General features: G+C 41.6%; 1 protein-coding gene across 2 annotated transcripts; it reads left to right on the top strand.

Moving 5' to 3' along the window:
• The first annotated feature begins 318 nt into the window (after positions 1–318).
• On the top strand, positions 319–25,768 carry LOC102235710 (regulator of nonsense transcripts 1-like). 2 transcript variants are annotated; one of them, XM_023335866.1, is made up of 24 exons: positions 319–695; positions 1,207–1,343; positions 1,756–1,845; positions 3,379–3,546; positions 3,631–3,811; positions 5,087–5,248; positions 5,356–5,440; positions 5,931–6,029; positions 6,512–6,620; positions 6,712–6,871; positions 6,975–7,093; positions 7,821–7,985; positions 9,357–9,471; positions 9,581–9,724; positions 9,855–10,068; positions 10,416–10,533; positions 11,213–11,369; positions 11,628–11,770; positions 11,955–12,129; positions 12,240–12,321; positions 14,320–14,481; positions 14,560–14,798; positions 24,268–24,387; positions 24,535–25,768. In XM_023335866.1, exons 1-23 carry the CDS (start codon positions 525–527, stop codon positions 24,382–24,384), a joined length of 3,312 nt encoding a protein of 1,103 aa, XP_023191634.1. In that variant the 5' UTR covers positions 319–524; the 3' UTR covers positions 24,385–24,387; positions 24,535–25,768. The 2 variants fall into 2 exon arrangements, with proteins under 2 accessions (XP_023191634.1, XP_023191633.1); XM_023335865.1 differs by having other exon boundaries at positions 9,333–9,471.
• Positions 25,769–27,208: the final 1,440 nt, after the last annotated feature.

The following is a 27,208-nucleotide window of genomic DNA, read 5'->3' as shown; positions in this document are numbered from 1 at the left end:
TCCAACGGGCCGGGTCCGGCCCGCGGGCCGTATGTTTGACATGCCTGCTATAGGGTATCAAATATCTGCTAAAAACGAAAGAAGCAAGGAGACTGTACACTGTTAGCCTTTGCTGTATTTTTTACAATACAGCAAAGTACACTGAGGGCAGCCAGACTAGTTTATTTTTACTAAATTATTATATTTAGCTTGAAAATAAAACAGATTAAAATAAATAAATAAATTCTTTGGAAAAAAACAAACTCAAAAAGGGCACTAGGGGCATCAAGGATAAAAAGGATAAAAAGGGCAGGAGCTCAAGCCCCCCTCGCCCTCCCGTCTGCACGTGCCTGTTTAGGAGTCGAGTGTTAGTGATGAACCACAGGAAACGGAACACTATCCACTTGTCCACAGCGAGACTCCATCTCCTTAGCCACCCTCTGCGTTCATTATCTTGTGTCTGTGGTTGGGACGACTCTGGGATGCCGATGCTTTATGGAATACTGTCGAAACGGTAGGAATACCATCGAGAAGAAGCAGGAAACATGAGCGTGGAGGCGTACGGGCCGAGCTCGCAGACCCTGACGTTCCTGGACTCCGAGGAGTCGGAGCTGCTGGGAGCGGACACCCAGGGCTCCGAGTACGACTTCACCGATTTTACCTTGCCCAGCCAGACGCAAACGCAGGGCCAGACCCACGGCCAGTTGGATAACCAGGTTTGTGAAATTCTTTAAATTTTTTTCACCATTTGTTTAGAAAATGCGTCTCCTGCTGTGTTGACACAATACAAGTTAGCTGATGGTGGCTAACAGCCTGGAAGATGCCTGATGTGTTGCTCTAATGCCGTTGGTTGCCTAGGAGGTTAGCTGCTCTGCCTTTACAGTTAGCATGTTAGAGTTCGAGCTTTATTTGCCTAAGAGCAAGAGTGCTAATTATTGCTCTGTGCAAGCAGTCACTGCTCATTTCCAATGGCTCAATAATAAAAGGAGACGAACGCAGTCAGTTTACTGAACACCGACACAAGCTGTATCTCAAGGCTGTCAACAGTTATTTAATCGTACAGTACACAGTCAGAGCGGCGTCCCTGTAATATAATATAACTGATGACAGCTGATTGATCATCACATCCAGTTAACTGTGTCCAGGCTTTCTAAAACAGAGGTTTCCAGTGAGTGGATTTAGTGTTGTATATGGGTTTTTTTATGATCCAGCCATCTGTCTCCTCAGGTCAACGGTTCGGATGTTGTGCTGCAGAATGGAGATGACCCTGTGGGGAAAGCCAGCCAGCTCCTTGCAGAATTAAACTTTGAAGAAGATGAAGAGGATGCTTACTACAGCAAGGACCTCCCATTGCATGCCTGCTGGTAAAAGACCTGAGTGTTGCATGTGCCTCGTCCAGTTGTTGTTTCACCCTCAGGTTCAGCCTGAGTTTCTAGGCAGAACTTAATCAATGAGCCCACTTACTAACAAATCACAGACCAATAATAACCATGAACTGCTAGAGTCAAATGGGATTATGAAACAAGTGATGTTTTTAAGCTTTATAAGCTTTATTAGCCTTGTACATCTGTAGATGGGTCTTTGTAAAAAACAAATGTCTCTGAAAACACCTGAGTACTTATTTCAAAATATTAATATAAAATCCATGACATTCAGAGTGTAGAATGTAGTGACCAACTTTGACAGCCTGGTCATGCATTTCTGTCTTTTGTTTACTGAGGTTTCATATGTCACCTCAGTGTAGTTTTCTGTTTTTTCTTCCTGGCATTTCTGTAGTTACTGTGGAATTCATGATCCAGCCTGTGTGGTCTACTGCAACACCAGCAAGAAATGGTTCTGTAACGGCCGTGGAAATACATCCGGCAGGTATCAGTCACATGCACAACAAAGAAAGCATTTGTTCATTAAATTGAGCTTTTTGGTTGTTTCATTGCTAAAATGCATTTAAAAACTTGATGTAATTCTAAATTTGATTGAAATGAATACTGGTACAGTTTCTTGCAAAGGTATTCACATAACCTTTAACTTGTTACAGCTACAACCTTTATTGTTTTTTAGGTGACAGACCAAAGCAAAGTAACTCATGATAATAAAGAAGTATTAATCAAATTAAATTTTTTAGCCTGGAGGTTAAATGATATGTGTGGAGGATGGAACATTGCACATCACCCAGAAAACATTGCACACACGCTGATGAATCATCAGTATGACCAATAAGATCGTCAACACAGAGCAAAGGATTCTGGGAGAGTTGGTTTTTGGTTTTCCAACAAAAAACAAAAACAAGATTTAATTTCCCTTTTTAAACTATTTTTGAATTTCAATTTGTAATTACTTGGGGGAGTTTGTTAAGCTCACCTCTGGAAGGTGACACAGGGAATCATTTTTCCCAAACACAGTAATGTTTCACAAAGTGCTTTATGGTTTTTACCCACCATGCAGAATCAAAAGCAAATTTCAACTTCTATAAATAACAATAATAGCAGTATTAATAACAATAAACATTATTATTATTATTCTGGTGGTGGTGGCAGCATAATGCTGGGGGGAAATGTTTCTTGAGCCAGGACTGGGAAGCTGACCAGAGACAATAGAAGACGGACAGAGCTAAATCAGGACAATCCTGGAAGTAAACCTGTTAGAGGCTGAAGAAGACTGGAGACTGGGGTGGATCTTCACCTGTACACATCCAGACACAGCTAGGCTTAGATCATTGCATACTTAAGTGTTGAAATGGCCTAGTTAAAGAGACCTACAGTAAGTTCAAGGAGAACATTATTTTTCACAGCCATTGCACATGAAATTTGACTAAACTTGAACTATTTTGTGAAGAAGAATTGACAAAAAATAAAATCTTGATTTCTTGATGTGCAAAGCTGGTAGAAACATATTCCAAAAGTCTAGCAGCCGTGATGACAGTTAACAGTAGTTAGAGGGAATTAATTCATGGAGGCTGAATACAAGTGCAGAAAACTCCAAAGATTTTTATTTGTTACTATATTTGAAAATGATACTTTTTCACTTTAGTATGCACTACTTTAGTATTGGTCTATCTGTTAATATCCTGAATAATACCTGTTAGTTTTTAGTTGTAACATGACAAATTGTGTAAAAGCGTAAGAAACAAGGCACTGGAGAGTCATTCTTATCAGTGCTGCACCAATAACAGAATCATTTTGTATAGAATGCTACATTAGGAACACAAAATATTCACCTGCATTACTTTTTGGTTCCTTACATTTTGTCGCTGTATCTTGCTGCTTTTCCTGCCAAAGTGTTTGGAACTGCACACAACTAAAAAACGACTTGCACTCTAGAGGCATGTTGAGTGCGCTGTAAGTACAGGAGTGATGTCACTTCCTGTACTCTGCGATAATTTTCATTGGCTTGCCTTTGCAGCCATATCGTGAACCACCTGGTGAGGGCCAAGTCCAAGGAGGTGACCCTGCACAAAGATGGCCCTCTGGGAGAGACGGTGTTGGAGTGCTACAACTGTGGCTGCCGCAACGTTTTCTTGCTGGGCTTCATCCCAGCCAAGGCCGACTCAGTGGTGGTGTTGCTGTGCAGGTGCCCCGCTCACACTGCTCTCACATATTCCTGATCATAGGCTCGCTTTAAAAGAATACTTATTTCTGTCCAAATGAATCCCAGACAACCGTGTGCTAGTCAGAGTAGCCTGAAGGACATTAACTGGGACAGCTCCCAGTGGCAGCCACTCATCCAGGACCGCTGCTTCCTGTCTTGGCTGGTTAAAATCCCTTCAGAACAGGAGCAGCTCCGGGCCCGGCAGATCACCGCCCAGCAGATCAATAAGCTGGAGGAGCTGTGGAAGGTAATGTTAGCCTTTCTGTCCCACACTCATTTATTTACAATAACTCTTCTTTGCATGGAATCTGATTTGTCTAGACAGCTGTATGGATTGTATTGCATTTGAACTCCATGCATGGTCAGGTTAATTTGTGCATGTATACAGTATCTGCTGAGGCCATTTTATTTCTTTTTCTAATTTTTCCTATTTTTCTTTTTTTCTCATTTACATTCTTCCATTTGTCTGTTTTTTTTATTGTTTCCTTTTTCTCTTAGTCCCTTAAAATGTTTTTTTCAGAGGCTTCTGATAAAATCCTCTGATGCTGTTGTTTTCAGTTGCCTGCCAGCGGTCATAGTGTGACACAAACATAGGCTGTACCTAGTACGCTTTGCTTTGTCCAGACGGTCTGGGCTCTCAGCTGTTGAGAAATGATCGCTTCCTGGAGACGTGGACTGTGTTGAGGTTTTAAATTTTACCCAATTGCTAACGCTTGCCTGTGACATATGTAATGCGCCAGTTCAATGCTATGAAGCTTACCGGAAATTGCCTGTGATGTAAACAACCATCCTCCAATGCAAAGAGAGAAGAGCCAATATGTTAATGTTAATTCAACATTTGGAAGTGTTGCCAACATGGCTTCCTTCACTTCCTCCGCTGCCATTGCTAAAACTACAGGCAGGCTACAATTCCAAAACAGCGCAGATGTCATTGTTCACAACTTTTTCTTCTGTTCGTTGATTGGCCCGGTAGAGAATCGATGATACAGAGCTCAGACTGTGCTGAAAGCAAAAAATTTTTTAGTTGCACAAGAAGGCAAAGACCAGGCAATAACAATGGTGCAGTTTTCTGGCTCATCACTGATCTGTAAAAAATCTGACTACCAATTCCAATTTTGGCCAATATTTTTTCTGAAATAATGGTAAATATTAAGAAGCTAAGTTGGCAACAGTGGGGTGATGATTGGTAATTGCACAGTTGCAGACTTGACCTACTGGGCAAGTCTGTCAGTCAGTCCTCTCTCAGTGCAGAGCAAAAGGGGACAGTGGCTGATTTTCAGAGCTTTGTGGAGGTAAATAAGATCGGTGGATAAGATCAGTATTGGCCAATCACCAATCTCTCAAAGTTGAGGAAATCTGGGCCAGTTTATCAGATTTATCTGTGCCTTAGTTCCTAAGGCTTCTTTACTCTTGATGTGCTCAGTGGGAAGCTATCTAGAGTTAGTACAACCATGGAACTGGTTTATGTGGCTTTTTATTTGACCCTTGTCATGCTGGACTTAGTCTTTGTTTTTCCTGACAGGAAAATCCCACTGCTACTCTGGAGGACCTGGAGAAGCCCGGAGTGGACGAGGAGCCACAGCATGTCCTCCTGCGTTACGAGGACGCCTATCAGTACCAGAATATCTTTGGTCCTCTTGTAAAGCTGGAGGCTGACTATGATAAGAAACTGAAAGAGTCACAGGTTGACTGGCAATTATTCATAAAGTGTTTGATGTATGCTTGTCATACAGGCAGAAAAATTAGATAATTGTGATCAGTTTATTATTATTATTATTTTTACCTCTTCAGACTCAAGAAAATATAACGATTAGATGGGACCTGGGCCTGAATAAAAAAAGGATTGCTTATTTCACCCTTCCCAAGACTGACTCTGGTAACTATCTTAAGTTTTTACCATCTTCATACACACATTTGTTGGGAAAGCACCGATAAATCCATCCCAATTTGCTCAATTTTGGGAGATTGATTAATGTGAAGCCGATCTTATCCACCGATCTTCTCTCTCTCCACAAAGGACTGAAAGTCAGCCACTTAGTCTGATTTTCTGTCCCCTTTTGCTCAGCAGTGAGAAACTGACAGACAGATCGGCCACCAGGTCACATCTGAACCTCTGTGGTTAACAATAGTCACCCCTCACTGTTGCTAACTTAGCAACTCTGTTGCTGTATTTTGCAAGTTTTCAGACAAAAAAATCAATATTGGCCAAAATCAGAATCGGCAGGTCAGGTTTTTTTTAAAGAACGGGGATTGGCCAGAAACTGCAATTGGTACAACCCTAATATTTGTTCATCTTGCAGCAGGAATTATGCTCTGAACGTCTCTCTTGGCTAATTTCTAACATCTATCTTCTGTTTTTTTTTGAGATATGCGACTGATGCAGGGTGATGAAATCTGCCTCAGATATAAAGGAGACCTGGCCCCTCCATGGAAAGGCATTGGACATGTCATCAAAGTTCCTGACAGTATCCTTCTGACTGTCAACAGGCACACAGTTGTTCACAAGTGTTGTTCTGATGGGCAGAACAGGCAATGGGTGAAACAAGGAGGCATAGCACCATCTAGTGGCAGCTCTGGCAAACTACTTAAACTAAGCTGGACTGTTAGCCATAATAATCTCACTCACGTCATACTGGTTATTTTTGTATTGTATGTTTACACACTATAACAATATGAACAAATTATATCACGTTATCTTTAGAGCATCCTTCCAACATTTCTAAATAACAAATAGAAATGCTATAAAGTCTAATTAATAAATTATCCAGTCAATGAATTAAAATTATTATGTTTTAGCCAGAAACCACTTTACACGGCTACAATTCTATAAAAGGTATTCACATCCACAGACTTCAGTATATTTTAGTGGGATTTTGTTTTTGTATATGTTAGTTCAAGTCTGGGAGACGTGGAGGAGTCGTGGTGTTTCCTTAACATTTAACCCAAGACTATGGCGATGAGATTGCCATTGAGCTTCGGAGTAGTGCCGGAGCTCCGGTGGAGATCCCTCATAACTTCCAGGTGGACTTTGTGTGGAAGTCCACCTCCTTTGACAGGTACTTAGCCACAGGCACACAACCTTGTCTGCACCTGTTGTGATGAAGAGAAGCAGTGTAGTAGCTGCCTTTTCGTGCTTTTATTCTGAAGGATGCAGAGCGCCCTGAAAACATTTGCTGTGGATGAGACTTCAGTTTCTGGCTACATCTATCACAAGTTGCTGGGACACGAGGTGGAGGACGTGCTCATTAAGTGCCAGCTGCCTAAACGCTTCACTGTTCAAGGCCTGCCTGACCTCAACCACTCTCAGGTGACCTTGAGAGATACAATACTAACAGCATAATGATCATTACTGTTTGCTGCCTGGTACTTTTACTAACTGGGTTTAATGAACATGCTTTGTTGTGACGCAGGTCTATGCTGTGAAGACAGTGTTGCAACGGCCCCTCAGTCTGATCCAGGGCCCCCCCGGCACAGGGAAGACGGTCACCTCAGCCACCATAGTGTACCATCTGGCTAGGCAGGGAACCGGGTAAGGAACTACAACAGTTTAATTACTGGACTTACAGAAAACCAGTTTCTTCCTCTATTTTCGACCGGGTGTTTTAAACTGGTGTATCCTTCAAGACTCACATTAATTTGATTCTAAATGAAGAAAAAAAATCATTGGCAAGATACAGTTGTGCTCATAAGTTTTCATACCCTATCAGAATCCTTGATCATTTTTTTTGTGATCATTTTCCAAAAAATATAAATAAAAAAAATCTCTTCACTCATTATTTGTGGTGGTTAAATAAATTTGCCAAACAACTGTTTTAACCCCTGGACGCCTCCCTGGTGAGGTGTTCCGGGCACGTCCCACCAGGAGGAGGCCCCGGGGAAGACCCAGGACACGCTGGAGGGACTATGTCTCTCGGCTGGCCTGGGAACGCCTCGGGTTTCCGCCGGAAGAGCTAGAAGAAGTGGCCGGGGAGAGGGAAGTCTGGGCCTCCCTTCTGAAGCTGCTACCCCCGCGACCTGACCCCGGATAAGCAGAAGAAGATGGATGGATGGATGGAACTGTTTTAATCTTTTTAAAATGATAATGACAATAGAAACTTCCAAAATGACTGATCAAAAGTTTACATACCCCAGTCCTTACTGGGACTAGGCTTTTTATTTTCTCTGATGTTGAAAATGACTGATCTCTTTGGCCATAAGCTGTATTTCTGAGGACTAACTAAGACAGTTTTCATGTTGCCCATGTGTTGTTCTTCCAGACCAGTGCTGGTGTGTGCTCCCAGTAACATTGCTGTTGATCAGCTGACTGAGAAGATTCACCAGACGGGGCTGAAGGTAGTGAGACTTTGTGCCAAAAGCAGGGAAGCCATAGATTCTCCGGTGTCCTTCCTGGCTCTGCACAACCAGATCCGGAACATGGAAAGGTAACCCTCAAGGGACGGTGTGTGTAGTCACTGTTTTCATGTTAAGTGATTAGAGATCAGGCTTTTCCCTACATATTATTTTCTCTACCATCTGCCCTGCCTGTTCTGTCTTTTAATTTTTTTTATTTTGCTACTGTATTGAAATGTACAAGAGTAAAAATGTGGCTTTGAGATTTATTGAGGTAATAGTTTTAAATTGAGTTGAAAATGGAGAAATTCTAAAATTCCCACCATTTATGCTTTCCACGCATTGGTCTGCACATTTTATCAGATGTTTTTGGTAAAGTTCAAAGAGAACATCATTGTGAATTCTGAGGGTGGAATACGTTTACCAGGCATAGCCAATGAAAATCTGATAAGCTAATTTTGATCTCTGGCTGACTGATTAATCAGTGGATGTTTGTAAGCAATCTGGTATTTGTGTTTTGACCAGCAAAATTAGGAGATATAAATAAATTTACCTTTTATCTGGGGGTAACTTTCGATGTACAAAGTGGCAAATCAACAATTTGCTACAGTTTCACTTTCAACTTTTACAAAAATACTTTTTTAAATTTTTATTACATATTTGTTAAAAATATCTCTAAAGGTGCTTTTCCACTGGCACGTTGCTCACTAACCTGTTATTGTGCGGTTCGGTTCTACCCCAGGTAGAAAGCTTTTCCATTATACACTCTGTTCCTTGCTATGTGGGCGGGACGTGGCCAACTCTCAACTGATGTTTGCAGCGACAATCAGCAACAGAGATTGTAGAAATTCATTGCTGGCCCAAATATTATGATAAATACTCAGATCAGCTGATTATTTTGCTATGGATTAAATTGATTTTTTAAAATGTGCAACCTTTTGGATTTAGGTAATGCAGTCAAAAGATGTAAACCAATAGCAACGCATGAACTTAATTATAAATTCATGAATCGAGAACATCTAGCTCGGAGGTTCACACAGAGAAGGTATGACCTGCCTTTTCCATATGAAGGGCTGGATGCTCTGCGTACACTGTAACTTGTAACTCATATGGCTATGCTTACTTGCCTAGCATTCATAGCAAACTGCAATGAGGAAGAAGTTGTAATGTAACAGTGAGAAAGATGGAGGGGGTGAGTCAGTACATGAGTTGATTGACAGTGCTAAGACCCTCCTCCTGGCTCTGATTGGGTGTTTCTGACGGAGCTGTGTATTTGTTCAGAAGGCAGCAGGTTCATACGGAGAAGGCAGAGGAGCTCAATGTTTTTCACAAATAAAAAAAAAACAAAGTAAAAAAAACATTGTTTTAATAAGAGTCACATAGTGATGCAAGTAATTCCAGCTCCGGTTCACATTGAGAACAGAACCTCATGGATGTAGTTTCTCTCTGGTTGATGTGGGCAGCATGCCGGAGCTGCAGAAACTCCAGCAGCTGAAGGATGAGACTGGAGAGCTGTCGTCCTCTGACGAGAAGCGCTACAGAGCTCTGAGACGCACTGCTGAGCGGGAGCTGCTCATGGTATGACTGGCTGAGTGTGACACTGAATAACCTGATGAGAGTAAGGAGCTGATGCAGCAAAGCTTATCCAAATGAAATCTGGGTTTTTCTGGGTTTCTCCTCCACCCAGAATGCCGATGTGATCTGCTGCACATGTGTTGGAGCAGGAGATCCCCGTCTGGCTAAAATGCAGTTCCGATCGATCTTGATTGATGAAAGCACTCAGGCCACAGAACCAGAGTGCATGGTGCCGGTTGTCCTTGGGACCAAACAGGTAACAGTGAAGAAACCAACAGAAATGACAGCAGGAGTATTACTGCTGTTTTATTCCTGCTGTTTTGAGATCCACAACTGAACTTACTTGTTTGAACCTTCTTCATCTTCATTGTGTTCTCTTTCTGTAGCTGATTCTGGTGGGGGATCACTGCCAGCTGGGGCCTGTGGTGATGTGTAAGAAGGCAGCAAAAGCAGGCCTGTCCCAGTCTCTCTTTGAGCGCCTTGTGGTTCTGGGCATCAGGCCCATCCGTCTGCAAGTCCAGTACCGCATGCACCCGGCCCTCAGCGCCTTCCCCTCCAACATCTTCTATGAGGGCTCCTTGCAGAATGGAGTTACTGCTGGTAAATTCATGGTAGTTTGTTATAACTGACAGTCAATCAAACTGTCAGTTTGACTGACTGTCAATTAATGTTCTCCTTGTCAAGCTGAAAGGTCTTGGAGTGGACACATTGTTGTAGGTTTAACTATAAATTTCTTGTGACCCATGTCTAATGCAGAAACTTTGAATTTGCATTCATATACAAGGAGCATTAGAAAACTAAAGTGATCTGGATGAGGAAATTAATTATTTAGGACTTACTTTGTGCTGAACAGTCTCTTAATTCAAGGCTAATCTGACCTGTATGTATAGAGAGAAGTCGATGAAAGATGTGGGGTGTGTTCCTGTTCTTCTTTGCTCCATCTACAGCTGATCGGGTGAAAAAAGGCTTTGATTTCCAGTGGCCACAGCCAGACAAGCCCATGTTCTTCTATGTCACCCAAGGCCAAGAGGAGATAGCGAGCTCTGGAACATCCTATCTGAACAGGTTTGGATTTGGTTTCACTTTGTTAAAAAGCTTTACAGATTCATCTTGCTGTTTTTGTTGGACAACATATGTATGAAGATGATAGACATACTAGTAAGGTTTCAACAGATATTTATGTATCATAGGGGTTGGATTTCAGTGCATTTTTTGCATAGATTTTAATGCAATTAATCTTTTTTTTTTTTACATAAAAAAAGTCCTGGTACACCCATAACTGACGCACGAGCGACAGTCACCAACAGCGATGGAAGACAAACTCACTTCTCTTAATCTCACTGTGGTTAATTTCTGGTTCAATAAACAATCTGATTAGATGCTGAAAAAATTATTGTTAAGCATCTTTGTTGTTGAGCTCATGTCTATTTATTCAAAAATTTTAGCAGCAAAAACATTTTTTGAATTGAAAGTGTTTATTCTGTCAATACAGGGTTTTCAATGAAAATATGATTGATTAACTTAAACACATTAAAAACATTTTTACTTGTTTCTGAGCTCATTCAGTAATTTAGCAGCAAAAGGGGTTCTTGAATGATAAATGTTTTTGTCGATGTATGGTTTTTGATTAAAATGTGATTAATTTTTATTTATTAATTACTTGATTTATAGATAAAAATAATGGGTGAAATAATGAAATTTTAATAATGCATCTTATTTTAAGATGTCTGTGATACCTTTGCAGAACTGAGGCTGCCAATGTGGAGAAAATAACCACAAGGTTACTGAAAGCTGGGGCTAAACCCGACCAAATAGGCATCATCACTCCCTATGAAGGACAGCGGTCCTACCTGGTCCAGTACATGCAGTTCAGTGGCTCCCTTCATACCAAGCTCTACCAGGTCAGTTCAGTTGGGTTTTCACTTCAGAATCCTGGAATTCGCTTTTGGCATTTTTCAGGACTGGATAAGCATGGGAACAAGAAAATGATGTGTTGAATAAAAGCATTTGCACTAACATTTTCACTTCCTTTGCTCGTTTGTTTATTCATTCATAGGTACCTACAAAAACAACCCAGTTTGAATTACCACTGTTCACTCCCTGAACCAGAAGAAATGTCATTCAGTCAGCTGAGTTGGTAAACTGCTGTTTCATAACAGGAAGTGGAAATTGCCAGTGTGGATGCTTTCCAAGGCAGAGAGAAAGATTTCATCATCCTTTCCTGTGTGAGAGCCAATGAGCACCAGGGCATTGGCTTCCTCAATGACCCCAGACGTCTCAACGTGGCGCTCACCAGGGCCCGGTACAGCACCACCACTTCACACTGAACACTTGAACTTTGACCTTCTTCACAATAATACTAGTAGCTTCATGTCATCATCCTGTCCTGAATGTGTGTCCTGTACACACATTCTGTGTGTTAGCTACACACAGCATGTGGTGTAGCTAACATGCTGTTTATTACTATTTCCTCCATTGTGCTACAGATATGGAGTGATCATTGTGGGGAATCCGAAGGCCCTGTCCAAGCAGCCTCTGTGGAACCACCTGCTCAACTACTACAAGGAGCAGAAGGTTCTGGTAGAAGGCCCGTTAAACAACCTGAGAGAGAGCCTCATGCAGTTCAACAAGCCACGGAAGCTGGTCAACGCCATTAACCCGGTGAGTTAAATGTGTGTTCAGGGCATTCAGGCTTCCTCACTCCATAGGGCTTTTATAACTGGGTGCAAATGTGAGACTTAGAAGCCGGTAGACATGTTGTTTGTTCTCAGGGTGGCCGCTTCATGAGCACAGCCATGTATGATGCCAGGGAGGCTCTGATTCCTGGCTCTGTTTATGACCGCAGCAGCAACGGTGAGAACGTCTTCCCTCAGAACACACACCTTCAATGTCAATGGAATGTTCAAAAGTTGTTAATACTTGGATATTAATTGTCTAGACTCTAGGGTGGCAGATATAGAATTTTATTTACATATTAAAGATTTTGATGATTAGAAATTCCCTTTCAGAACATGTTCTACCAGAAAGCCTGATCTTGCATGTTTTTAATCGAAAGATGATGTACCTTAGATCACCTGCTGCAGGCTTCTGTTTTTAATTTCATGAGGAGCTTAGATGTATCCAAGGCTGAACAGGAATAAACTGAGTGCAAAACTTTGAGTCTGTCTTCATCTGGCAACATTTCGGTTTGAAGTCAGGAGATAGCCAAGATATTCCACATATCCATGCTACAACTTGTGACTCATTTCATCAGAACATGTATCCTTTGGTGAAACAAGATTTTATTTCTTCTAGACACGTTTCAAATCTTTGTAATGAAGTATGCAGATAGCCATGTTTTTCAAATTCAGTTAAAAAATTCAAAAATACTTTATTGATCCAAAAGGGAAAAGAAATGTTATAACGCATATTAATTCAAATTCTTGAAAGAGTTGTTGTAGATGGTGATGGCTGTTGGCAGGAAAGATCCCCTGTAGCGGTTTGTATTATAGCAAATTTGAAGAAACCTCAGACTGAAGACACTCTGTTTCCCTAAAACAGTCTCATGAAGAGGATGGTCAGGGTTGTTCATAATTTTCTTGATCTTATGAAGAATATTTCTTTGCATCATTATCTCCAGATTTTTCAAAGTTGTCCCCAGAACAGAACCAGAGCAGAACCAGCCTTCTTTATTAGGTTGTTGAGCCTTTGTAGGTCCCTGATTCTGAAGCTGCTGATCCAACAGAAAATGGCAAAAGAAATGATGCTCAGACTTATTGACCTTCAGTATCTTGTTGCAAACCTTGAAGGATCTTGTCTTCCTCAAAATGTTCAGTCTGCTCTTATATAAGCTTCACTGTTGCTTCTCCAGTCCAGTCTGTTGTCCAGATAAACACCGACGTATTTATATCCCTCCACCACTTCTTCTCCCATGATGGAAATAATGTTTGACCTCTGACCCCATCTCTCCTGAAATCTGCAATTAACTCCTTTGTTTTGTTTACATTGAAGATGAGATGATTGTTTCCTCCATGACACAAAGCGTTCCACCAGGTCTCTGTACTCAGCTTCTTGTCCAGCTCTGAATCACCCAACAACTGCAGAGTCAATTCAGTATTTCTGTAGATGACAGAAGTCAGACTTGTGCTGGAAATCTGAAGTGTAGAAAGTGAAAAGGAATGGAGAGAGTACAGTGCCCCGTGGTGCTCCTGGCTGGACACACAGTCCTTCAGTCTCACAAACTGGTCTGGTTGTCAGATAGTAACAGATCCAGGTTATTGTTAATGCCTCCACCTATTCAGTCAGTTGGTCTCATTGAGACAGGAATAACTGTCTGTGTGAAACACAAAGGCTGGACAATAAATCAGCAACAATATACATCGCAATCGACACATGATCATTATCAACAGACAATATATCTGATAGAATATTTAATATATAGAATATTCACTGAACTCCGATCCAGAGCTGCACAGCATTCTGGGTGATGTAAGCAGAAGAAAGGCTTTAGATGCTCAACCTCTCAGCTAAGCAATTTTGGTGACATCAACTAACTCACTCATTGGTTACCTATGAACAACCTATTGAATAAGTTGCACAGCAGCAGTTTCAGATTTTGCCACCGGGCTTAAAAAAACATGGAGTGAAAACTGGATAAAACACAGTAAGTCAAGCCTCCTGTTTGACAGTATTTCAAACAGTTTAAACAAAAAATGAATCGATAATTATCGATATCGTCAGTTATCGATATTGACTGACATGAATTGCTTATATCGTGATAAGTTTTTCTGTCACATTGTCCAGCACTAAAAACACATGAATACTGTGAAGTCATTCACAGAAGAAGGATAAACACACTGTTTCCCTCTACAGGCCGACCTTCCAACATGTATTTCCAGACTCATGATCAGATCGGTATGATCGGTTCCGGACCCGGTCCAATGTCGTCCTTGAACCTTCCTATTCCCTTCAACCTTATGATGCCTCCTATCCCTCCACCTGGTTATTTAGGACAGCTAAACGGCCCCTCTGCAGGTGAGAGGAGCGTTCCTGTCAGTGATGGACCAACTACATCGTTTAGATCAAATCACTTTACCTGATTCTTATGTTGAGGTCGTGGTGGAAGCATGAAGAATAAATCAGCCAACACATGCGGCAGTGGAACTCGAGGTGCTCGTCAAAGAAACCGTGGAGATGTGGGAATAGACGGAGGTCACATGACTGGCAGCCAGGCTAGCCAGGACCAGGGCTCCCAGCCGTTCTCCCAGGGGCCCCTCACACAAGGCTACATCAGCATGAGTCAGCCCTCCCAGATGAGCCAGCCCGTGCTCTCCCAGCCTGAACTCTCACAGGTATGTTCACCAATCCCCTCTATCCCACTGTGGAACATGTTGTCCCTTCTCCATTCCTAATTGGGTAATTGCTCTTCCTTTAGACATGTTGTGTCACCTTTAGTGTGGTTTACAGTGAACTCTCGCTATTTCGCGGTTCACCTTTCACGGTCTTGCTGCTTCGCGAATTTGCATCCTGCATTGTGTTCTGCATTCTGATTGGCTCAACAGTCTCTCCGCTTCTTCTCTACCTGTGTGTCAACAACGTTGCGGTTTAATATGTACATGTACGTAAAACAGCTTGCCATATTTAACATAATCGATGGTGGCATGTCGGTTTATAAGAATCTTTTTGCCCAGAAGAAAAAAGAGCGACAACAACTACCGATAACTATGTTCTTCTCTCGAAAAAAACACACCTGCACCGCGGGCTTTAGAAGAAAAAACCCCGCTACAGAGAGTCAGGAAGCAGCGGCTCAGTCAGAAGAGCAGTGAAATACACGTGACTCACTATTTGTCCTACTGTACTTTGTTTTGTTTTTTTATTTTCTCCCGTTCTAATCCAATAACTCAGGTCGCGGTGGGGCGGCGCTGATCTCCGCAATTTGGGCACTGGAATCCGCCTTCAGTTCATATTAAAATAATTATTTTACAGTACAGTAATTATTTGTAAAAAAGAAAAAGTTTATACAGTACTTTCTATTTGTTAAACAAATGTTTGTGCCTGTAAAAAGGTTTTGTTCTTTGGTTTAAATGTATTATGGAGTATTTTATTGTATAATAATTGTAAAAAAACAAAATTTCAGAAGAAATTTAGCCGGGGCCTGCCGAGGCGCGCCCGTGGGGTTCGGGCCCGGCGTCGTCGCGCCACAAATTGGTGTCGACGCTAAAAGAACGCCGCAACGTAATCAGTGGCAAGCGGAGAACCGCAAGAACGTTAAGCGAGGCGGACGTGCACCATTCGGTACGATTTAAAATGTTGTCAAGGCTTTTATTTTGGAAGTTTTGTTAAACTTCATTTCAAAGGGCCAAACTAATCCCATGCGTAATAGTCCTTGGGTTAAAATAGTTATATAATGCTCAAAACACAAGTAGCTGATGTAAAAATATTCAAGGCTTTTATTTTGAAATTTTCAGTATGCTTCATTTTAAAGTTCTGAACTAATACCACGTGTAAGAGTGCTTTGGATGAAAAAGTCAAATAAAGCCAAAAAGAGCAATTACGTCATGTAAAAATATTCAAGGCTTTTATTTTGAAATTTTCAGTATGCTTCATTTCAAAGGGCCAAACTAATACCATGTGTAAGAGTGCTTTGGATGAAAAAGTCAAATAAAGCCAAAAAGAGCAATAACATGATGTAAAAATATTCAAGGCTTTTATTTTGAAATTGTCAGTATGCTTTATTTCAAAGGGCCAAACTAATACCATGTGTAACAGTGCTTTGGATGAAAATGTCAAATAAAGCCAAAAAGAGCAATAACATGATGTAAAAATATTCAAGGCTTTTATTTTGAAATTGTCAGTATGCTTCATTTCAAAGGGCCAAACTAATACCATGTGTAACAGTGCTTTGGATGAAAAAGTCAAATAAAGCCAAAAAGAGCAATGACATGATGTAAAAATATTCAAGGCTTTTATTTTGAAATTGTCAGTATGCTTCATTTCAAAGGGCCAAACTAATACCATGTGTAACAGTGCTTTGGATGAAAAAGTCAAATAAAGCCAAAAAGAGCAATAACATGATGTAAAAATATTCAAGGCTTTTATTTTGAAATTATTATTATGCTCCATTTTAAAGTTCCGAACTAATCACATGTGTAACAGTGCTTTGGATGAAAAAGTCAAATAAAGCCAAAAAGAGCAATTACCTGATGTAAAAATATTCAAGGCTTTTATTTAGAAATTTTCAGTATGCTTAATTTTAAAGTTCTGAACTAATACCACGTGTAACAGTGCTTTGGATGAAAAAGTCAAATAAAGCCAAAAAGAGCAATTACGTCATGTAAAAATATTCAGGGCTTTTATTGTGAAATTTTCAATATGCTTAATTTTAAAGTTCCAAACTAATCCCATGTGTAACAGTTACTGAGTTAAATCAGTTATATACAGCCCATAGCAGCAATTAGTTCTAAAGGCCAGTTCAGTCAACCTCTGTTTCAACTGAGTATTCCACTATAGATAGAACTACAGTGATGCGTATTTGTAGTCCTGACCACCAGCCAATAGCCTCTTGAGTTCCGTTGCCATGGTAAATAATGGTCTCAGCAGGTGTGAGCTGTGAGTCATACATGCTCAAACACACAATTGTGTGTTTGAGCCAACACGTTTTACTGAAAAAAAGCATTGGAAACAAATCCTTCCTGTGCGGGAACCGTAATACATATTCGAAAAGCGTTTCGAGCGTATGACAGTTCAATGTGTCTTCTGCGACAGTCCCGAGATTCATATCTGTACCTCACTCAGAGCATTTACAGCGATGAGAGAAAGAAATGTTGTGCCCAGATCTGAAATTCTATTCAAATACATGGGAGAGAGCCTCAGACAGCCTCAGAAAATCCTGTCGCATGACTTTGCTCTGAAGCACCGTGACAGAAAACCGTACGGTCTAGATAAATTTCGAAAACATTTTACCGGAGCAGACAGGCGTATCAATGTCAGGACCGATTTTGATACTAATCGTGCGATATTTGTGGGCGTGATGGCAATTTCAAAAATGATTTGGGCTGAAAAAGTTGTCTTCATCTCTCACTCTAAGCAGCCTGAGACGCACTCTAACTTTAGGAAAAATGAGAAACTTTGGGTTGCTTAGAGGCAAATTGTGGACAAACCGTAACTGGTATCGACGAGCCGTCTTCACTTTCGAAGAGATCACAGACGTATCTACAAAATGAAATTTGAATGGCATTTCTCCGTGAATTCGTGACGACACAGAAAATCCTCAAAAATAGGGTATTTCTAGGATTTTTCCCATTGACTTATAATGGGGTTTTTTTCGTAGTTTTTTGCGAATTATGTCGCCACGTTAAGCCCAAATCCCACCAAAAGTAATAGCTGGAATGGCGTGAATTTTCTGCACGTTTTGATACCTCATTTGTAGGTGTGCACCCAGCGGTATGAGCCGCATTAACGGTTACGGAAGAAAAATAAAGAAGATTAAAGAAACACTTTCTCCGACAATAGTAATAGGTTCCTGCCATTGCTTTGCATGGCAGGCCCCAAAAAATAAAGGTTACTACTTCGCGGATTTCGCCTATCGCGGGTTCTTTTTGGAACGTAATCCCCGCGAAAAACGAGGGTTCACTGTACACGTTTCTTTTATGCTAAGATAAAATGGATGTCTGCCGGCTTGGCCATTGATATGTTTTATTTACAAGTCTATTCTTATATTTCATCTTTGTTAACTTTAAACAACAGAACCTACAGCCTGCGGTCTCAAGACTTTTTCAATTTTAGTGTTAAATATTGGATAAGAGGGCTCATAGGATTGAACCTTGGGGTACCCCACATGTGACTTCTGACCTCTTTGATGAGAAGTTTCCAATTGAAACAAAGAAATCCTTGTTCTTTATGTAAGACTCGAAACAGTTGAGCACTAGGCCAGAGAGTCCTTCCCAACTCTCCAGTCGATTCAGTAATATGTCATGGTCAACAGTGTCAAAAGCTGCACTGAAGTCCAACAAAACCAGCACTGTGGTTCTCCCACAGTTTGTGTTTATATGGATGTCATTGAACACTTTCACGAGGGCGGTCTCTGTGCTGTGGTGAGACTGGAAACCAGACTGGAAGGAGTCAAAGCAGTTGGATATAGTTAGGAAGTTATTTAACTGTTCAAACAGCTTTTTCAATAACTTTGCTGATGAATGGGAGGTTGGAGATCGACCTGTAAGTCTGCAGTAGTGATTTGTCCAGATTGTTCTTTTTTATCAGTGGTTTGAAAGAGGCCCCGCGAGTCGAGGGGCCTCTTTCAGTGTAGCCAGTGTGGGAAAATGAGTGAATAACTTGCTTGACATTTGCTTTCAGAATAGGACTAGCTTGTCTTCGAAGGTTGTGACATTTGTGTACATTTCATGCACAAACTAGCCTTTCCCTTGCATTCAGCTCGTTCATATGTGTCAGTATGTCCACAGCAAAAGCTAAATCACAAAACCAGTCTGTGTCACTTAGCTCAGGAAAATCATCAGCTTTCTCAAGTAGCTCCAAAAATGAAAGAATCTCCTGTTTTAGCTCCCAAAATTGTTAACATCCTTCCCCCAAAACTTAACCAGTGGACTTTGGAGTGGTAGTCCTGATGATCAGGGTCACTTTCTTCAAGAAACTTAATAAATTGACGATGGTGAAGTCCCCTCCCTCAAATAAAGTTAATGACTTACAACTGGTTTACCTACGTGGTCAAGATGTAATATGGATTTACACAGAGCTTCCTGGTGAATTATGCAGTGTAAGAAAATTACCTCTTGCTCAAGGTTGCCCTCTTTCACCCTCATCTGGATTCTTCTGAGCAACCGGATGTTTTTGCCTGTCAGATTTGGTGAACCATCTGTGGTAACATTGGCGAGAGTACTCCAAGGTAGCTTGTGCCTCTCGATGACCTGCAACACGCTGTCAAGCAAGTCCTCTCTCTCCGTGTTTTCCTCCTTAGAGATTCTATGGCCAAAGACTCCTCTGTTATCTTACAACTGTCGGTGATCCCTCTGATAAAAATTAAAAGCTGAGCAGTGTCCTTTATGTCACTACTTTCGTCTAGTGCCAAGGAATATAATGTAAATGACTGCACTTTTTTGTTTAGCTTGTTAGCTAAATCTTCATCAATTAGCTCAGCACGGCGCGATAAACTCATTTTTTCAAGTATGTTCTTGCTTTCTAAAAGAGTGCCTGGTGGAGACAGCAGGAATAGAATAGAATAGAATAGAATTACTTTATTCATCCCAGCAGGGAAATTATTTCGCAGTTATAGCAGCATAGAGACAAGACACACAACAACCACCACTGAGTAGCAATTGTAGACAAGATAAAATAAAAAATAACATGCTGTCAATATAAAAAGCAGCTTAGAGCAGTCCTTGCAAAGATTCAAAAAATGCAGATACAGTATGTATATGTAAATATATGTACAGCAAGTGTGCCACAGTGCAGTTGTGCAAAATTGGACTGATTAGTGCAGAACAATGATTTAGCTTTTATTGTACAGTGAGATGGCATGTGGCAGGAAGGATTTCCTGTATCTGTCCCTACGACAGTGGAGCTGGAGCAGCCTATGTGAGAAGGTGCTCCGCTGTCTGTCCACTATGTGGTGGAGAGGGTGCTGTTTATTGTCCATAATAGACAGAACCTTCTTCAGTGTCCTCCTCTCCACCACAGTTTCCAGGGACTCCAGCCTTAGTCCCAGTACAGAGCCAGCTTTCCTGATGATTTTGTCCAGTCTATTAGAGTCGCTGGCTCTGATGCTGCTTCCCCAACACACAGCAGCAAAGAAGATGGCACCGGCAACAACACTGTGATAAAAGGTCTCCAACATCTTGCTGCACACATTGAAGGATCTCAGCTTCCTTAAAAAATAGAGTCTGCTCATCCCCTTCTTGCACACAGCGTCAGTGTTAGATGCCCAGTCCAGTCTGTTGCCGATTACAACTCCCAGGTATTTGTAATCCTCCACCTCCTCCACCACTTCCTCTTTGACCTTTAGTGGCCGTGAAGGTATCTTCTTCCTTCTGAAGTCAATCACCATCTCTCTGGTCTTACTAATGTTGAGCCTCAGGTGATTCTGGTCAGACCACTCCACAAAGCTGTCCACCAGTGTCCTGTACTCCCCCTCCCCTCCATCCCCTATACACCCGACAACCGCTGAGTCATCAGAAAACTTCTGTAGGTGACATGACTCAGAGTTGTACTGGAAGTCAGTGGTGTACAAGGTGAAGCGAAAGGGAGAAAGCACAGTTCCCTGTGGAGCTCCTACGTCACTGAGCACCACATCAGACAGGACACTGCCCAGACGGACAAACTGTGGCCTGCCTGTCAAGTAGTCAGTCACCCAGGAGATCACTGAGTCGTTGACACCCATCCTCCGCAGCTTCTCACCCAGCAGCAGAGGCTGGATGGTGTTGAAGGCACTGGCGAAATCAAAGAATGTGATTCTCACAGTGTCTCCTCCACCATCCAGGTGCAACAGTGCTCGTTGCAGCAGGAAGATGACGGCATCGTCAACTCCTAAGTGGGGCTGGTAGGCAAATTGCAGGGGGTCTAGAAACGTCCTCACCCGAGGCCTCTGCTGGGCCAGGACCAGTCTCTCCATGACCTTCATCACATGAGATGTGAGAGCAACTGGTCTGTAGTCCTCTGGGTCGGCTGGCCTTGGCTTCTTGGGAACAGGAACCACATGTGATGTCTTCCACCACAGCGGGACTCTCTCCAGCCTCAAGCTCAGGTTGTACATGTGTGCCAGTACAGGGGCTAGCTGGATGGAGCAGGTCTTCAAGATCCGTGGTGTAATGCCAGGTATCTTATGTCCTGAAACTCCCCTTTGGAGAAAGGCTTGCTGGTCTTGGCTGATTTGGATGCCAGCAAATAACTTGCTTTTGTACTTGATTCTTGGATGGCAGTTTGTCAGATAAAGGTGTTTTGCTGAGCCGGCAAACTAACTGCAAACCTCTGCATGGTAGACGACTGTCCTTGTGTTGACTGGTTGTTAGCATAATTAGCATGCATCAGAAATGGCTGATGTTGTTTTCTTTAAAAACAGCAACTGTTTCTTGACAGATAAGGCATACAGCTTTTGAACAGACTTCAGTGAAAAAGTATTTAGTTGTCCATTCCTTATTGAACACTCGGCAACAACACATTTCTCTTTATTTGTTGATAAAGAACAAATAAAAGACTTTCAAAAACTTAAAACAAGTTATAACAGGATTTTTATAGATACCTACAAGTATCTCATTATCTTAATCGGGAAATTATTAGGCATACAGATGAGCAGGAACCAGTGCTTAAAGAAATATGGCAGAAAAGGCAAAATCCAAAAAAGGTATTATATCACGGTTATACACGGGCCTTATGAGTAAAAAAAAAACACATTCAACTTTATATGTGAAAACAAAATGGGAAAAGGAGAGTAAGATGGAAATCACAGAAGAATGGAACAGTTACTGCGTGACAGTTTGGAGATACACCAATTTGTACTTATGGAGAGAATTTAACTGGAAATGATTGCTTAGATTTTTTATAACACAGAAACAGAAAATTTCTTGTACCAATGGGCAACCTAAATGCTGGAGGCAATGTGGAACCACAGAACCCAACCACTGGCATATATTCTGGGACTGTAAGACATTATTGGATAGAAATACACAAAAATATTGAAAATATCTTGAATATAAGAATACCTTTTAAACTCGCTATCTTTATTCTAGGTGACACAGAATCCCTACCTGACAATGCAAAATATCTGTTTCAAATACTAATTGCAGCCTGTAAAAACATTGTCACCAGACACTGGCTCCTCCCTGAGCCTCCCACTATAGAAGAATGGAAAGAGTGTGTGAATGAAATCTATCAGATGGAAAGATTAACATTTTGAATTCATTTTCAACTGAACAAGTTCACTATCTTGTGGTCCAAATGGGTGTCCTATGTCAACAAAACACAATATGCAAGAATCCAAAATTGTTGAGAATTAAAAATAAGAGGGTTCGAGATGGCGGCGTAGCAAGCGGTCGACTTCGTTGACTACGCACCATATATTCTATATTTGAGCAGAATACCACCCTCTTACTATGACTTTCCAACTAAATGTGGTAATACAACGCTGATAAATGCTCTTCCGACTCACTCTAGCACAATGCCGCCCAAAATCCTAAAGAAAATTAACAAGACCTGCAAAGTAGAGTCTCAACTGGCTGGCACAGGTAACATGGCTAACATGGAGCTAGCTGCTAAGCTGCCAGCGGCTGGTGGGGCCACCCCACACGATCTAGCTCTTCGCCAAATTATTGGGGAAATCACTGGGAACATTTCATCAGTTATCTCCCAGAAAGTAGACATTCTGACTGATATCTCCGTGGCCTGGCTCTTAAGCATAAGGGAGCTGGTCCGACGCACTACAGATGCGGAGGACAGGATTGCATCTCAGGAGGACGGCCTGGACCAGGCTACGGCCCGCATAAAAAAGTTGGAGAAAGAGGGCCTCACGATGGCACAACGAATTGATGACATTGAAAATAGAGGCAGGAGAAAGAACATTCAAGTGCTCGGTTTAAAAGAGGGCATAGAGGCTGATAGAGCCCTAAAATTCTTTGAAAAATGGCTGCCCGAATTTCTACAAGTTGAGACCAAGAGCGGCTGGATCAAGCTCGAGAAGACGCACCGCAGACTGGCTCCACAGCCCGGGCCTACAGAGACCAAGACCGGTGCTGATCAGATTTTATAACTACCGAGATCAACAGCAGGTTCTCGAAGCTGCTCGCACCAGCCCTGGTGCATCAGAACTCTAAGATCATGTTCTTCCAGGATTTCTCGGCAGACACCATGCGCAGGCGGAAAGGCATGCGGTAAAGCGAAGGTTGTGGGAGGCAGGCATTCAGTGCTCCCTTCTTTACCCGGCCAGGTTAAGGATTGTGCGCAATGGGGAAGCAAAAATTTTTATTTCGCCGGATAAAGCAATGGAGTTTATGGACAGTTTAGGCTGAAATGACGCCAGCGGAAGATCATGGAGGCAAAGGCTCTGGACCGGACGGTGTCAGGGGTCTGATCTCTAAGCATGTTCTGATTCTTTTTGTTCTCCTCTTCACACATAAGGACAAGTGATGTGAGTAATTATGATTATGACTCATTTCAATCTGATCTGCTCAGCTGTACTTTCTTGTGATTTTTAGTGGTGCGCGGCAACGATGGATATGTGATGGACTTTCTCTTTTGGGTTTGTTTACCTGTGTGTGTCTTCATCAGGGAGTGTGTTTAGGGGGAATGCGTGCCTGGAATGTGCATTTTTCTGTTTTAGTTTGGTTCTAATCTGTTGGTTTTGGTTGGTTCCTGTTCAGCTCAGCACATTGCAGTCCTTGTACGTAATCATTATTTGGGTGGCATTGCATAATGACTCTGGATTATAAATGCTAAGAATATGTACATGGAACATGAAGGGAAGTCATTCACCAATTAAACGAAAAGTACTTATGCTGCTGCAAAAGATGGACAACAGTATTATACTAAAAATGTGATTTCTTTTTAGTGCTGTGGATGTTTTGGCAAAGGTGTGGTTGAGGGTTGGACGGAACAATTTTAATTTTCATTATTTTATCCGGAGAAACTTTTTTTTCCTCACAAGACACAAGCTGCCTGTTTGAATGAATTAAAATGATATTTTAAGGTTCCACTGTACATGAAACAAACTGAGGTTTGTTCATCTTCCTGTTTCCAGGAGTTTTGATGTACACATGGTTAATTCCTTCCAGAATTGAACATTTAAAAAACTGACCACTTGATGTACTTGTCCCATTCCAGGACAGTTACCTAGGAGATGAATTCAAGTCCCAGTTTGATGTGGCTCTGTCCCAGGACTCCACATACCAGGGCGAACGGGCCTACCAACATGGAGTGACTGGACTGTCCCAGTACTAGAATGTGAGAAGCATCTAATCCTGTCATTACTGTTCATTACAGCAAATAACACAATATTGTTCTTTTGTAATGACTTATGAGGTGTTTTATTTTGCTTTAAAATTAATTTCAGATTTCCTACCTTGCATGTTATGTGTGTTATTGTTTCAGGTTGCTGGAACAGAAACCTGCCTGAAGTTTGGTTTGTTCGTATTTTAATCCGGGTAATAGAAAAGGAACAAACATGGATACCCGTTTTCCAGTGCTGCAACCGAAGCACCGCTTCAGTGTGAGAGAGGAGGAGACCGTGAGAAACCAACCAATCACAAGAGTGAGAGCAAAAATGGGAGTAGAGCTGGACGGGAGGAGAAGGAGGCTGGCAAGGCACGAGGAAGTACGGCTGGCTGCACACAGGTGAAGACGTACAGAAAGGAAGCCAGCGTCCTCAGAGCAGCGAGGTCCGTCAACTGGTCAGGGAGTGGGACAGGTCTAGATGATGGTGGACAGGTGTGAAGGGGACAGTTATGTCATTGTGTCCCAAAGCCTCTGAAGTCCTCCATGAGAGGATTTGGAATCTTGCTCCAAAAGCTGAAAATGGTGGAGAAGATCTGTCTCACACTAAACTCCTCCAACATGGGATCTTCTGGGAAGTGGAGCGAGACAAAATAAATGGAGACATAACTCCAGAAGCAGTCGTTATGGCAACTCTTTTAAACCCAACACTTGAAACAAAGCATCTAGAAGAAATATTTAGCATTTCAAGTGGGCTCAAAAGTGTTTGTGCTGCTGTGCTGCAAAGTTGTGACCTTTTAAGACTGAACACACACACGGGTCACCTGTTTTATTTCCTTAACTTTGAGAAATCTTACAGCTTCCTGACTAAGTGTGTTCAGAGATGTTTGCTAGTGTACCTTGCCATGTTTCAGAGCATGTCTGCTTAAGAACAGGTGGTTATATTAGAATTGAATTTAAAAAAAAACAATAATTTCAGATCTTAGTAATACAAAAATAGGCACCATAAATGTCTTGTAAATGTTTGGAAGTGTCATGTTTTTCCTCTGGTTAAACTTAGTAAAGCTTAGAGCTCCTAATGATTTTTCTGTTAAACCAAATTAAGCGAGCTGAACTTTACTGAGATATGTCTCGCGCCAAAATCCATGCAGTGAGGTTTCCACAGTTAAAGGTCCTGAATAGGAGAACAGCATGAGGACATGTAGGGGAAAAAGTGAGGACAAATTTTCTTTCACGCTTTTAAACGTAAACCTGACTTTAAATAAACAATATTGCAAAGTCTTCAAACTTCATTTTTTACCATAACAAACTTGTTCAGCATTAAAGCTGCAGAATGTAACTTTTATTTTTAAAAAAAGTTTTTTTTTTACATATTTGTTAAAACTATCACTAATAATACACTGCCTGGCCAAAAAATGGTCACACTCTAATATTTTGTTGGACCGCCTTTAGCTTTGATTACAGCCCGCATTCGCTGTGGCATTGTTTCAATAAGCTTCTGCAGTGTCACAAGATTTATTTCCATCCAGTGTTGCATTAATCTTTCACCAAGATCTTGTATTGATGATGGGAGAGTCTGACCACTGCGCAAAGCCTTCTCCAGCACATCCCAAAGATTCTCAATGGGGTTAAGGTCTGGACTCTGTGGTGGCCAATCCATGTGTGAACAAGATGTCTCATGCTCCCTGAACCACTCTTTCACAATGTGAGCCCAATGAATCCTGGCATTGTCATCTTGGAATATGCCCGTTCCATTTGGGAAGACAAAATCCATTGATGGAATAACCTGGTCATTCAGTATATTCAGGTAGTCAGCTGATCTCATTCTTTGGGCACACAATGTTGCTGAACCTAGACCTGGCCAACTGCAGCAACCCCAGATCATAGCACTGCCCCCACAGGCTTGTACAGTAGGCACTAGGCATGATGGGTGCATCACTTCACCTGCCTCTCTTCTTACCCTGATGCACCCATCACTCTGGAACAGGGTAAATCTGGACTCATCAGACCACATGACCCTCTTCCATTCCTCCAGAGTCCAATCTTTATGCTCCCTAGCAAACTGAAGCCTTGTTTTCTGGTTAGCCTTACTGATTAGAGGTTTTCTTACGGCTACACAGCTGTTCAATCCCAACCCCTTGAGTTCCCTTCGCATTGTGCGTGTGGAAATGCTTTTGCGTTCACAATTAAACATACTCCTGAGTTCTGCTGTTGTTTTTCTTCGATTTGATTTGACCAAACGTTTAAGTAATCGCCGATCACGATCATTCAGGATTTTTTTCCGACCACATTTCTTCCTGGAAGACGATGGTTCCCCACCATCCTTCCAGTTTTTAATGATGCGTTGGACAGTTCTTAACCCAATTCTAGTAGTTTCTGCAATCTCCTTAGATGTTTTCTCTGCTTGATGCATGCCAATGATTTGACCCTTCTTAAACAGACTAACGTCTTTTCCACGACCACAGGATGTGTCTTTTGCCATGGTTGTTTAAGAAATGAGGAGTTACTCATTGCATCAGCTGGGGTTAAATAACTTGTTGCCAGCTGAAAGATAATCGCCTATGCAGTACTTATCCAATAGGAGGCTTGTACCTATTTGCTTAGTTAAATCCAGGTGGCGACTTTTTTTTTTGGCCAGGCAGTGTATGTTTGAAGATAAAAAACATTTCCTTAACAGTGAGGGGTAGTTCAGCAAAATTTTGCGGAATGCATAAAATCTTTGCCTTCATAATGCATAGAATGATTTAACTGACCCATCATGTGACTAGGTTTAATTAAAAAAAATAATAAAAAATGTCAAATATAATTACATTTTAGCTCTACAATGCCACCT

This window comes from Xiphophorus maculatus, chromosome 6, assembly GCF_002775205.1.
Source record: "Xiphophorus maculatus strain JP 163 A chromosome 6, X_maculatus-5.0-male, whole genome shotgun sequence".
In the NCBI taxonomy this organism is placed as follows: domain Eukaryota; kingdom Metazoa; phylum Chordata; class Actinopteri; order Cyprinodontiformes; family Poeciliidae; genus Xiphophorus; species Xiphophorus maculatus.
This window is presented reverse-complemented; position numbering and strand designations above follow the sequence as displayed.

What these genes read in the sequence shown, in the direction of transcription:
- LOC102235710 (XM_023335865.1), top strand. Translation starts at nt 525, where the DNA reads ATGAGCGTGGAGGCGTACGGGCCGAGCTCGCAGACCCTGACGTTCCTG. An exon ending in CGTGGAAATACATCCGGCAG is followed by an intron (nt 1,846 to 3,378) that starts GTATCAGTCACA and finishes TTGCCTTTGCAG; the next exon opens with CCATATCGTGAACCACCTGG. An exon ending in AGCTGGAGGAGCTGTGGAAG is followed by an intron (nt 3,812 to 5,086) that starts GTAATGTTAGCC and finishes TTTTCCTGACAG; the next exon opens with GAAAATCCCACTGCTACTCT.